The sequence below is a fragment of the Eschrichtius robustus genome, chromosome 1, assembly GCF_028021215.1.
Source record: "Eschrichtius robustus isolate mEscRob2 chromosome 1, mEscRob2.pri, whole genome shotgun sequence".
Taxonomy (NCBI): domain Eukaryota; kingdom Metazoa; phylum Chordata; class Mammalia; order Artiodactyla; family Eschrichtiidae; genus Eschrichtius; species Eschrichtius robustus.
In genome coordinates this window covers 81,345,526-81,359,020 of record NC_090824.1, presented here as the reverse complement: position 1 = coordinate 81,359,020, position 13,495 = coordinate 81,345,526, and the positions used below count along the sequence as shown (strand labels likewise).

The window sequence follows — 13,495 nt, the reverse complement described above, 5'->3', positions numbered from 1 at the left end:
CTTTATGATTTCTTTCCTTCTGCTAACTTTGGGTTTTGTTTGTTCTTTCTCTAGTTCCTTTAGGTGTAAGGTTCGATTGTTTACTTGAGATTTTTCTTGTTTCTTGAGGTAGGCTTATATAGCTATAAAGTTCCCGCTTAGAACTGCTTTTGCTGCATCCCATAGCTTTTGGATTGTCGTGTTTTCATTGTCATTTGTCTCTAGGTATTTTTTGATTTCCTCTTTGATTTCTTCAGTGATCTCTTGGTTGTTTACTAACGTATTGTTTAGCCTCCATGTGTTTGTGTTTTTTACATTTTTTTCCCTGTAATTCATTTCTAATCTCATAGTGTTGTGGTCAGAAAAGATGCTTGATATAATTTCAATTTTCTTAAATTTACTGAGGCTTGATTTGTGACCCAAGATGTGATCTATCCTGGAGAATGTTCCGTGTGCACTTGAGAAGAAAGTGTAATCTGCTGTTTTTGGATGGAATGTCCTATAAATATCAATCAAATCTATCTGGTCTACTGTGTCATTTAACGCTTGTGTTTCCTTATTAATTTTCTGTTTGGATGATCTGTCCATTGGTGTAAGTGAGGTGTTAAAGTCCCCCACTATTATTGTGTTACTGTCGATTTCCTCTTTTATAGCTGTTAGCAGTTGCCTTATGTATTGAGGTGCTCCTATGTTGGGTGCATATATATTTATAATTGTTATATCTTCTTCTCGGATTGATCCCTTGATCATTATGTAGTGTCCTTCCTTGTCTCTTGTAACATTCTTTATTTTAAAGTCTATTTTATCTGATACGAGTATAGCTACTCCAGCTATCTTTTGATTTCCATTTGCATGGAATATCTTTTTCCATCCCCTCACTTTTCGTCTGTATGTGTCCCTAGGTCTGAAGTGGGTCTCTTGTAGACAGCATATATATGGGTCTTGTTTTTGTATCCATTCAGCAAGCCTCTGTCTTTTGGTTGGAGCATTTAATCCATTCATGTTTAAGGTAGTTATCGAAATATATGTTCCTATGACCATTTTCTTAATTGTTTTGGGTTTGTTTTTGTAGATCCTTTTCTTCTCTTGTGTTTCCTACTTAGAGAAGTTCCTTTAGCATTTGTTTTAGAGCTGGTTTGGTGGTGCTGGATTATCTTAGCTTTTGCTTGTCTGTAAAGCTTTTGATTTCTCCATCGAATCTGAATGAGATCCTTGCCGGGTAGAGTAATCTTGGTTGTAGGTTCTTCCCTTTCATCACTTTAAGTATATCATGCCACTCCCTTCTGGGTTGTAGAGTTTCTGCTGAGAAATCAGCTGTTAACCTTATGGGAGTTCCCTTGTATGTTATTTGTCATTTTTCCCTTGCTGCTTTCAATAATTTTTCTTTATCTTTAATTTTTGCCCATTTGATTACTATGTGTCTCAGCGTGTTTCTCCTTGGGTTTATCCTGTATGGGACTCGCTGCACTTCCTGGACTTGGGTGGCTATTTCCTTTCCCATGTTAGGGAAGTTTTTGACTGTAATCTCTTCAAATATTTTCTCTGGTCCTTCCTCTCTCTCTTCTCCTTCTGGGACCCCTATAATGCGAATGTTGTTGCGTTTAATGTTGTCCCAGAAGTCTTTTAGGCTGTCTTCATTTCTTTTCATTCTTTTTTCTTTATTCTGTTCTGCAGCAGTGAATTCCACCATTCTGTCTTTTTTTTTTTAAATAAATAAATAAATTTATTTATTTATTTATTTATTTATTTATTTTTGGCTGTGTTGGGTCTTCGTTTCTGTGTGAGGGCTTTCTCCAGTTGCGGCAAGTGAGGGCCACTCTTCATTGCGGTGCGCGGGTCTCTCACTGTCGCGGCCTCTCTTGTTACAGAGCACAGGCTCCAGACGCGCAGGCTCAGTAGTTGTGCCTCACGGGCTTAGTTGCTCCGCGGCATGTGAGGTCTTGCCAGACCAGGGCTCGAACCCGTGTCCCCTGCATTGGCAGGCAGATTCTTAACCACTGTGCCACCAGGGAAGCCCCCACCGTTCAGTCTTCCAGGTCACTTATCCGTTCTTCTGCCTCAGTTATTCTGCTATTGATTCCTTCTAGTGTATTTTTCATTTCAGTTATTGCATTGTTCATTTCTGTTTGTTTTTTCTTTAATTCTTCTAGGTCTTTGTTAAACATTTCTTGCATCTTCTCGATCTTTGCCTCCTATCATTTTCTGAGGTCCTGGATCATCTTCACTGTCATTATTCTGAATTCTTTTTCTGGGAGGTTGCCTATCTCCACTTCATTTAGTTGTTTTTCTGCTGTTTTATCTCGTTCCTTCATCTGGTATATAGCCTTCTGCCTTTTTATCTTGTCTATCTTTCTGTGAATGTGGTTTTTGTTCCACAGGCTGCAGGAATGTAGTTCTTCTTGCTTCTGCTGTCTGCCCTCTGGTGGATGAGGCTATCTAAAAGGCTTGTCTAAGTTTCCTGATGGGAGGGACTGGTGGTGGGTAGAGCTGACTGTTGCTCTGGTGGGCAGAGCTCAGTAAAACTTTAATCCACTTGACTGTTGATTGGTGGGTCTGGGTTCCCTCCCTGTTGGTTGTTTTGCCTGAGGCAACCCAACACTGGAGCCTACCTGGGCTCTTTGGTGGGGCTAATGACAGACTCCGGGAGGGCTCACGCCAAGGAGTACTTCCCAGAACTTCTGCTGCCAATGTCCTTGTCCCCATGGTGAGCCACAGCCACACAGTCACCCCCCGCCTCTGCAGGAAACCCTCCAACACTAGCACGTAGGTCTGGTTCAGTCTCCCCTGGGGTCAGTGCTCCTTCCCCTGGGTCCCGATGCACACACTACTCTGTGTGTGCCCTCCAAGAGTGGAGTCTCTGTTTCCTCCAGTCCTGTCGAAGTCCTGCCATCAATTCCCACTAGGCTTGAAAGTCTGATTCTCTAGGAATTCCTCCTCCCGTTGCCGGACCCCCAGGTTGGGAATCCTGATGTGGGGCTCACAACCTTCTCTCCAGTGGGTGGACTTCTGTGGTATAAGTGTTCTCCATTCTGTGAGTCACCCACCTAGCAGTTACGGGATTTGATTTTACTGTGATTGCGGCCCTCCTACCGTCTCATTGTGGCTTCTCCTTTGTCTTTGGATGTGGGGTATCTTTTTTTGGTGAGTTACAGTATCTTCCTGTCGATGATTGTCCAGCAGCTAGTTGTGATTCTGGTGTTCTCGCAAGAGGGAGTGAGAGCACGTCCTTCTACTCCGCCACCTTGGTTCTGTCTCGATACTTATATTATTTTAACAGATATATTTAAAGCTCTGAGTCAGGGCATTTATATAACATAACCATTAAAATCATGGAAGATACAATTTGCTGAAAATAAGTTATTTGGCCAGTAAAGGGTTAGTTATTAAGGTATCTAAGTCGGGATGAAGAAAGTAGAAAATATAATGGAGAATTATATAAAACCAGAACCAAAGAGTGATTAAATAATCACTAAAGTAGCCAAAACTTGAAATCCATTGATTTTACAATTAGCAGCAGATAAAGGAAGCAAGCCTTTCTGCAGTCCTGGCTTGGACAGGCACATCATGATTATCCTGGTAATCGGTTCCCTGGCTTACAAATTCTGCACAGGTGACTTGCTTTATACATTGCATTTCTATTTAATCAGACATGCCTACCTTTGTTTCATTTTCTGTGAAATAGGAAATCAAGGAGAAGCTGGATTCCAGTCACAAGCGAGATATAGAGGGCATGGGAGTCCCAGAAATCAAGTATGGAGACTCTGTCTGCTTTGTCCAACATATAGCTAGTGGTCTGTGGGTGACCTACAAAGCACAAGATGCCAAGACATCCCGCCTGGGACCTCTGAAAAGAAAGGTGAGGGGTTAGAAGGTCTGGAAGCAACTAGGCAAGAGAAGTGATTGTGAGAATCAGGTGAACATAATGTATGTTTACTTCTTACTGTTCTTACTATTCTGAAGAGTTATTTCTGTGACAGATTGTGTAGCCTAATGTGGTTACTCTGACCTCATATTCAGTGGGGGAAGAGAGCTATATAGATGACAAATCTGTGAGGAGAGGGTAGAATATGTTCCATGTGCTCTAAAACCTGAACTAAATGACTTTTGGTGGTATGCTGTTTTGGGATTATCCACATCATTGCTCCTTTCATTTAAGTGGATAATTGAGTTATTGTGCAGTTTTCATAATATACAGACTAAATAGAATCTCTATAAAGAAAAACGCAGATTGCATGATAACAAGCGCACAGGAACCAACGTGCAGAACGATGAGATACCGTGGAATGATACTGTATTCACAGAGAATGAATCCAGATCTGAGTGGTCTGTCACAGCCTGCTACAGTGGGAAATCTGGCTTGGATACACAGAGCATCTTTTTTCCAGAAAGTCAGTTGCCATAATAGGGTTTCTTTTGATAGGAACCAGAAAATAGATGCTCCAGGCATGATACTTTTTTTTTTTTTTTTTTTGAAAACCCTTAACAAAACATGGGTTTGGGTAGTCAAGGAGTCCCATAATAAGATTCTAGGAAGCATTGTACACTATGTCTTGTATTTGTCAGCCTAATGTGGAGGTGATGAAAAGTTTCCCAGAATGCTGGTTATTGTAAGAAAGGAGGTTGGGAGGAAACCATAAGGTAATAAATAGCTTATTTTTGTATAAAGTAAAACATACCAGGAAAACATCCAGAAAGGGTAAATAAAATTACAAAGAGGAAATAGAAAATAGAATAAGTAAGAGGGCACAAAGACTAGCTTTTATGAACCCAGCCCTTCCTCTGCCAACAATTATAAAGGCTGGATTAAACACAGAAACAAACCCCATTTGAAGGCTTCCAGAAGCAAGGTACCCAGGACATGGGTACTAAAGATCCCAAATAGAATGTAAGTGCATTAAGGTGAGTTCCTCCTTTATCACCAGTTTCTCCTCAGCATTTTGCTGAGTTGCAGCACAAGGAGTGGGGTCTTCTGTTAGTTTCACTGGGCTGGAGAGACATATTTGTGATAAGGTCAGCCGAGGTTTCTGGGACTTGAGGAGCCACATTCCCCAGTGGAGGAAACTATAGAAACATGAACCTGAAATTCTATATGCAGCTTCCCCTAGCATCTTAAGCTGACTGTGGATAGAGTATGAAGCTAAGATAGTGAACAGAAAGTGTCAGCTATGGTGGAGAAGAGCAAAGCAGAGATGTGGACAGTATGACAGTACTAGGATACAGAGGTGGGGAATCAAAGTCCCTCAAGCTGGAATGGCCCCTGAAAATACAGTAGGTTTTCAACTGAATCCCCAAAAGGGCTCTAACCCAGGAGTAAGAGCTACACCCTGGAAATAAGGGCAAATTGAAAATCAATGCCAAAGGCCCATCATCTACTCTAACAACCAATGAGAAGAAAATTAAATCCTCTAAAGAGTATGATAATATCATCTAGAGTTTCCACAATTTTTCATACCTACTAAGATAAGAATGACATTTAAGAAAGTAGAATTTGTGGATCTTGGCTGTAATTCTGTGTGGGGGGGGACACAGTCGAAGGACCCTGTCAACTAGGAGAGATCCCAGTTTACGGTGTTGATTTACTGTGCCTACCCCTGACTTTTTCTTCTGGCCATAGTCCAGAGGTCCATTTAATTGCTGGAATGTGCATGTGAATTTGGGAGATGCTTCCAGAAACTCTCTCTAAATGGTGCCATAATGCTCAGCCCTTGATAGGGCTGCCCAGCTCCATTTCGTGAGGAGCCAGTTAAGTTCCCCTCTATAAATACAAAGACTGTCCAATCTGTGTTAAGCATTTTATGAAACAAAATGGGAATTTAGAAAAACCAATGGGAAACAGACGCAGTGAAAAACCTGACGAATGATACTTCACCTTAAAGGAAGTACCTTCTTTCCATCTTGGGCTTCTGCTCTCTTCTCTTGGGTTATGGAATTCCTCGGAGAGAAAAAGGACCTTAGGACCTGAGCTGCAGCGATCAATAGGATACATAATAACAACATTGTAACAGCTGCATTTCCCCCATTTCTCATTACTTTCTTGTTTGATTGGCTGGTTTGAATGTGTTATCTGAACAAGCAAAACCTAAGGTCTTTAGGGACTGACCCAAAAGCTGGGACTGAGGCCAGAGTAAACCTAGTGAGATGTATTGCCAAATCTAAATGCAACATTGGTAAGCAGTTGCTGGGAAGTTCGGACAAAGTAACGTTTTGAAAGAGTTGGTGAAGCCAATAGTAAGGGCATCCTTTGCTAATGCTTAAGCTACAGTGTATAAGATGGCATGCAAGGTCTTTTTTCGAAAATGAACATAAACTTGTACAAGCCAGCATTCTACTTCCTGTGTGAATTCATTAAATCAGGATATGCTTTCAGAAGAACATAAAATAAGGAAGAGATTTTCACATGGAAAGGAAAATAAGTTGTTTCTTTGTGCTAAAAATGAGATACCAAAAATCCTTATTCTAAGGATATTTTTTGGAGCCACATATTTAATTGTCACAGAGACCGACTGACCCCCATCCCTCTTCCCCAGGACCTACAAATGGCCTCCCCTCACTTACTCACCATCCAGAGGAAACCATGCCAGGAACTTGAATCAGGATTTGACCCTGACTTGAACTAGAGTCAAACCATCCCAGTTAATAACAGTATGTATTTGGCCCTTCTAGAGAAAAAAACAGCTGACCTCCACACCAAAAGATGCTAGCCCCACCCAAAAATTCTATCATGATGTCACTGGTGAGCAATAAGTATATTAGCTTCCAGACAACTGATCTGAGATCAGTAATATATTTCCCCTTATAACAAATATGCATCGAGTACCTTTTACATTCTAGGAAATATGCTAAATGACTTACATGTAAATCATCTAATCCTCTAAATAACCCTCTAAGTCCACCTGCAGATGGTGAAGTCAGCAGAGATTTGCCCAAGGTCACACAGCTGGGATGTGGCCTAGCAGGATTAGAGCTCAGGTCAGCTGATACCCAAACCCAGGCTTTCAAACCCCCTCTCTAGCCTCCATGAGAAGCAAACTACCATCTCGAGCTGCTTCCCCAGTTCTACAGTCAGCTAACTCAGTGTAGCTGTCATTCAGGAGAGAAAGCCATGCCTGATCCCAGTAGAGGGTTTTAGAGGGTTTTATTTTAACTTGTCTTTCTTCTTCCTTGGTTTATCTCTGGAGGAAAAGGCTCTGAACAAAGTGATTTTTCTCATCTCCAAGGATAAGGTTTTGAGTTCATTTTAAGAGAGAAATCTATCATAAAATATGTTTTCACCCTTTCAAATGGGCCATCTAGGCCCAAGGAATTTATTGTAACTCACATCACAGTGGCACATAAAGTTTCATTTTCATCAAAGCACCGTGTCTCAGGAATGAGTCATACGTCAGCAACAGGGAGTATGGGGAAAATAACTTTGTTAATGTCCTACTTTCAAAATGGGCCCAGGGGGAACTTGGCTGCGGAGAAGGAGTACAAGGGATGAGGGAAATACTGCCAGAAACGTTGACTCTCCAGCTGTGTAACCTGGACCTGGTGTCCTTGGCTCTGGGGTAGGTCATACTCCATCAGGAAGGCCACATGGATGACGGGTTAACACTGCAGAGATGCCAGCATGAGGAGTCCCAGGCTGCCCGGATCATCCGGAACACGACCGCTTTATTCAGCCAGTTTGTAAGGTAGGTGAGCTCCTTCCCTTTCTCTGCTCGTCAGTTTCTATGTTGTGGCCATCCAATCCTACCAACCACCCCCTTTCAATACTATGAATTTTCAGGAAATAAGTGTGCACCAGCAAAGAGTTTTGCCAGAAAGAGCTTGGGATTGAAACTTACTTCCCAGTAGGTAAGCTCCTTCCAGCTTCACTCTTGGCCCAACAGATGCCCAAGCCGCATTAGTTATTCAGGTTGGTGTCACAAACACCCAAGGTCTTCTCGTGAAAATTAAGTGGAGAGAGCTGGAGTGCTTTAAGTCCCATTTGTATTAGCGCGCGAAGAGGGGAGGAGAGAGGAGTAATGGATCCACACCCTCTGTGCTAGCTATTTATTTATTTATTTATTTATTTATTTATTTATTTTTTAAGTGAGGTGCAATAGCTGCTTTTTTTTTTTAAAGTATTTGTTAATTTATTTATTTATGGCTGTGTTGGGTCCTCGTTTCTGCGCGAGGGCTTTCTCCAGTTGCGGCAAGCGGGGGCCACTCTTCATCGCAGTGCACGGGCCTCTCACTATCGTGGCCTCTCTTGTTGTGGAGCACAGGCTCCAGACGCGCAGGCTCAGTAATTGTGGCTCACGGGCTTAGTTGCTCGGCATGTGGGATCTTCCCAGACCAGGGCTCGAACCCGTGTCCCCTGCATTGGCAGGGCAGATTCTCAACCACTGCGCCACCAGGGAAGCCCCCTCTGTGCTGTTTAGAAAGGCTTTCTACATCATTCAGAATTGTTGCTGTGGTTTGGTTCCAAGGAGATTTGCATGGAAGGCTTGGGTTACCCACCTATGGCTGGGACTTAAATGGGGAAAGTAACTTAGCCTGCTTGGCTCATAATTCCTCCAGCCTCAACAGTGCCGCTGAAACAGAACTCTGTGGATTGTGTTCACCAATTACCACGAGGAATGGATTCTGTTGTAAACAGTGCAGTGTTGCAAGCCGTCCTTCTCTCATAGGAAAATCTCTAAAGCCTAGAGGGTTTCAACTGTGTGTGTGAATTTGCATGAAGTGAGAAAAAAAATTTATACCTTTATTTTCCTTCCTGTTGAATCACTGTGATCCAAGGGATGTGTGTTAGTTAGGATACAGGCTAAGCTGCCATTGTGGTTCAGAATAAACTTTTATTTCTTTTTCAAGTAACAGTAGTATAGGGGAGGCAAGTGGTTTGGGGAAAACAGACCATGCTGCAACTGGGGCTCAGTTTTCTTCTGTCTTGCTGCTTTGAGATCTCCTACAGGTTCTTAAAGTATGTCCCTGGACCAGCCCAGCAGCGTCACCTGGGAACTTGTTAAAAATACAAATTCTTGGGTTTTACCCCCGACAGACCTACTGAATCAGACACCTAGGAGTGGTACCTCAGCAAAACTGAGTTTTAATGGGCCCTCCAGTTGATGCTGATGCTTGCTAAAGTTTACAAACCACTGCCCTGGAGTAAAGGTCTTAACCTTGGCCAGATGTTAGATTCACCTGGGAAGCTTTTAACACCCTGATGCCCAGGTGGCATCTCCAAACAATTGCATCAGAGTCTCTGAGGTGGGATCCAAACACCAGCTTTTTCTTAGCGCTCCCCAGATAACTCTTATATTCAGCCACAGTTGAGAACCAGCTGTGCTGGTATGTATTCTTCATCCATGTGATTAAAAATAGCTTACTAGTACCATGTCTAAGGTCCGTCCTGAAAAGATGGGAAGAGAGAGGAAGTAGAGCGCAAGCCATTTCTTTTTTTTAAAAGATATAACCCAAAATTAGATCACCTTATCTTGCGTTCTATTGGCTAACAGTAGTAACATGGCCACATCTAGCTGAAGGAAGGCTGAGAAATATCATCTCTGGTTGGTTGGCTATGTACAACTCAGGGGTCCTGATACTAAATTGAAGGAAGGCAAGTAGACAATAGGGGTGTTCCTGCTACAGGATGGGACTGAGACCTGCAAGTCAATGATCTTTTGTCTGCTTTTGGCTCTTCCACTGGTTTTCTGTGAACCTTGAGCAAAATATTTCCTCCTTTTTATTCTGCATTACATCCAGACTGTTCTCCTTCTTCAAAGAAAGAGCCTAAGAACGAATGGCTTGGTATGGGCAGAAAAAATTAGCTACATGTACACATGAAGGTTTCATATAGTCTGGGCTATGACCACAGCCATCACCATAGGGAGTGGATGGTTTTATTAATCTGGCCCTCAATTCTCTCAGCCTCTGCCCTTATATCTTTCTTAAGTCAGGGGCCCCTACCTCACACATATACAAAAATTAATTCAAAATATATTAAAGACCTAATTGTAAGACCTTAAACTATAAAACCTGGAGGAGAAAACATAGGCTTAAATCAGCATGACCTTGAATTAGGCAATGGTTTCTTCAATATGGTACCAAAAACAAAACGTACAGAAGAAAACGTAGATAGATTGGACTTTATCAAAATTAAAAGCTTTTTTGCTGAGAAGGGCACGATTAAGAAAGTGAAAAGACAACCCATGATATGGCAGAGAATATTTGTGAATCATAGATCTGATAAGGGATTTGTATCTAGAATAAAGAATACTCACAACTCAGCATTAAGAAGACAAATGGAACCAATTTAAAAATGGGTGAAGGATCTAAATAGACATTTCTCCAAAGAAGATATAGAAATGGCCAATAAGCACATGAGAAGATGTTCAATACCATCAGCTATCAGAAAAATGCAAATCAGAACCACGGTGATATAACACTTTATTCTCACTAGGATGGCTATAATCAAAAAGACTGTCAATTAGAAGTGTGGGATAGGATGTGGAGAAATTGGAACCTTCATACACTGCTGGTGGGAATGTAAAATGTTGCAGCCACTTGGGAATACAGTCCGGGCATTCCTCAAAATGTTAAACATAGAGTTACCGTGTGACTCAACAATTTCATTCCTAGGTATACGCCCAAGAGATATGAAACATAGGCACACACAAAAACTTGTACACAGATGTTCAAAGCAGCATTACTCATAATAGCCCCAAAGTGGAAGCAACCTAAACATCTATCAGGTGATGAATGAATAAATAAAAGGTGCTATATCCACACAATGGAATATTATATGTCCATAAAAAGGAATGAAGTACTGATATACACTGCAACATAAATGAACCTTAAAAACATTATGCTCAGTGAAAGAAGCCAGTCACAAAAGAACACATATTGTATTATTGCATTTATATGAAATATCCAGAAGAGGCAAATCTGTAGAGACAGAAAATAGATTTGTGGTTGCCTAGGGCTGGGGTGGCAGCAGGTGAAAAGAGGAATGACTACTAATGGGTGTGGGATTTGGGGGAAAGCTGAGGAAAAATTCTAAAGTTGATTTAGAATAAAGTTGCACAACTCTGTAAATATACTAAAAACCATTAAACCATTAAATTGTACCCTTTAAATAGATGACTGTATGATATGTGAATTATATTTCAATAAAGCCGTTATTTTTAAAAATTCAGTGCAAGTTACATGCCAAACAATGGGAAAATTATTTTTAAACAGCTTTATTGGGTTATAATTCACATATCATAAAATTCATCCTTTTAAGTGTACAACTCAATGAATTTTAATAAATTTATGGAGCCATACAGCCATTGCCACAATTCAGTTTTAGAACATTTTCATCACCCCAAAAGGATTCTTATGCCCGTTGCAATTTATACTAGTTGCCACCCCCAGCCTTAGGCAACCAATCATCTATTTCTCTCACATTTTAATGCATTAAATTGATAAATCACACAATATATTATCTTTTGAATCTGGCCTTTTCATTTGGCATTACATTTTTGAGGTTCATCCCTGTTGCAGTACATAATGGTGTTCTGTTCCTTTCTATTGCTGAAGAGTATTTCTGTGTATGTGTTTTATATATATATACATATACATATATATAAAAATCGTACACACATATGTACACATAAAGGTATATATGTATGTATATACATGAACATGTGTGTGTGTATACATATTTATATATATAGAGAGAGAGATACACACATACAGGTATACTCATGTCACATGCTAAAACATGTATATGATAATACAACACTGTCTTCCTTAATGTAGCTTTATAGTAAGTATTAAAATCAGGTAGAGTGAGTCCTCCTACAATTTTGTACTTTTTCTCAAAATTATTTTGCCTCTTCTAGGTCCTTTGCATTCCCATATAAATTTTAGGGTGAATTTGTCAATTTCTGTAAGAAAGTCTGCTAGGATTTTGATAGATATTGCATTGGATCTATAGATCAGTTTCAGGAAATTTTTGTCTTAATAATGAATCTTTCAATCCATAAACATAGAATGTCTGTCCATTTATTTATTCTTCTTGGATTCCTTTCAGCAAGATATTACAGTTTTCAGTGTATAAATCTTTCACTTCTTTTGTAAAATTTATTCCTAAGTATTTATTTTTGACGCAACTACAAATGGAAATGTTTTCTTAATTTCATTTCAGATTGTCCACTGCTGGTGTCTATGAATACTGGTATATAGATCAATCATGTATCCTATGACTTAGATGAAATTTTTTAATCTACCAGGGGTAATTTTTGGTGTGGATTCTTTAGAATTTTCTACATACAGGATCATGTCATCTGGGAATAAAAAGTTTTTTTTTTCCTTTCCAATAAGAATGCCCTTTATTTCTATTTCTATTTTATTTTATTTTGCATGATTGCACTGGATAGAACATCCACTGCAATGTGGAATAAAGTAAAGTAGAGAGAACGGACATCCTTGTCTTGTTCCTGAACTAGTGGGAAAACATTTGGTCTTTGACCATTAAGTATCATGTTAACTACAGGGTTTTTGTAGATGCCCTTTATCAGGTTGAGGAAGTTCTCCTTTATTCCTAGTTTGCTAAGAGCTTTTTATCTTGAATGAGTGTTAGATTTTGTCAAATTCTTTTTGTCTATTGAGATAATGATGTGGTCTCATCCTTTATTTATATAGCTTATTACATTACCTGCTTGAAAATGTAATTGAAGTCTATTATTGTTGAATTGTCTGTTTCTCCCTCAATTCTGTCAATTTTTGCTTCACACATTTTGGTCTCTGTTGTTGGGTGCTTTATGTTTATAATAGGTGTATCTTCCCCCAAAATTGACTCTTATAATTATAAAACGTCTCCCTTTTTTTCTTTTTTTTTTCCAGTTTTCCCCAAGTGTTTCTCTTCTTTGAAATTGAAGTATAGTTGGTTTACAATATTATATTAGTTTCAGGTGTACAGCATAGTGATTCAGTATTTTTGCAGATTACACTTCATTATAAGTTATCACAAGATAATGGCTATATTTCCCTGTGCTATACAATCTGTCCTTCTTGCTTAGGTATTTTATACATAATAGTTTGTCTGTTAATCCCATACCCCTATTTTGTTCCTCCCCACTTCCGTCTCCCCTTGGTTAACCACAAGTTTGTTTTCTGTATCTGTGATTCTGTTTGTTTTGCATATACATTCATTTGTATTATCTTTTAGATTCCATATATAAGTGATATCATACAATATTTGTCTTTCTCTCTCTGACTTGTTTCACTCAGCATAATATTCTCTAGGTCCATCCACATTGGTCTAAATGGCAGAAGTTCATTCTTTTTTATGCCTGAGTCCCTGGGCTTTCCAACCCTCTGTGTAACAATGTGCTGCCCCATCAAGCTACAGAAATGCCTACAAACCTCTTCTTTCATCCTCATTTCTTATCACATGAAGAAACAAACACTTTTCTCTTAACTGGCATGAGTATCTCCAGTAAATGCAAAATATTTAAAAAAAAAAAAAAAAAGAGAGAGAGGGAGAGAGAAAAACAAACTCTGCAAC

The 13,495-nt window shown here is 39.8% G+C and overlaps 1 protein-coding gene across 1 annotated transcript in view; it reads left to right on the top strand.

Moving 5' to 3' along the window:
• The window catches only part of RYR3 (ryanodine receptor 3), a 378,467-nt gene that overhangs the window by 105,393 nt on the left and 259,579 nt on the right, over positions 1–13,495 (top strand). Inside the window, exons 11-12 of the mRNA XM_068538049.1 lie at positions 3,662–3,835; positions 7,531–7,652. Of these exons, the coding sequence (XP_068394150.1) occupies positions 3,662–3,835; positions 7,531–7,652 (296 nt within the window). The remainder of the gene's footprint in view (positions 1–3,661; positions 3,836–7,530; positions 7,653–13,495) is intronic.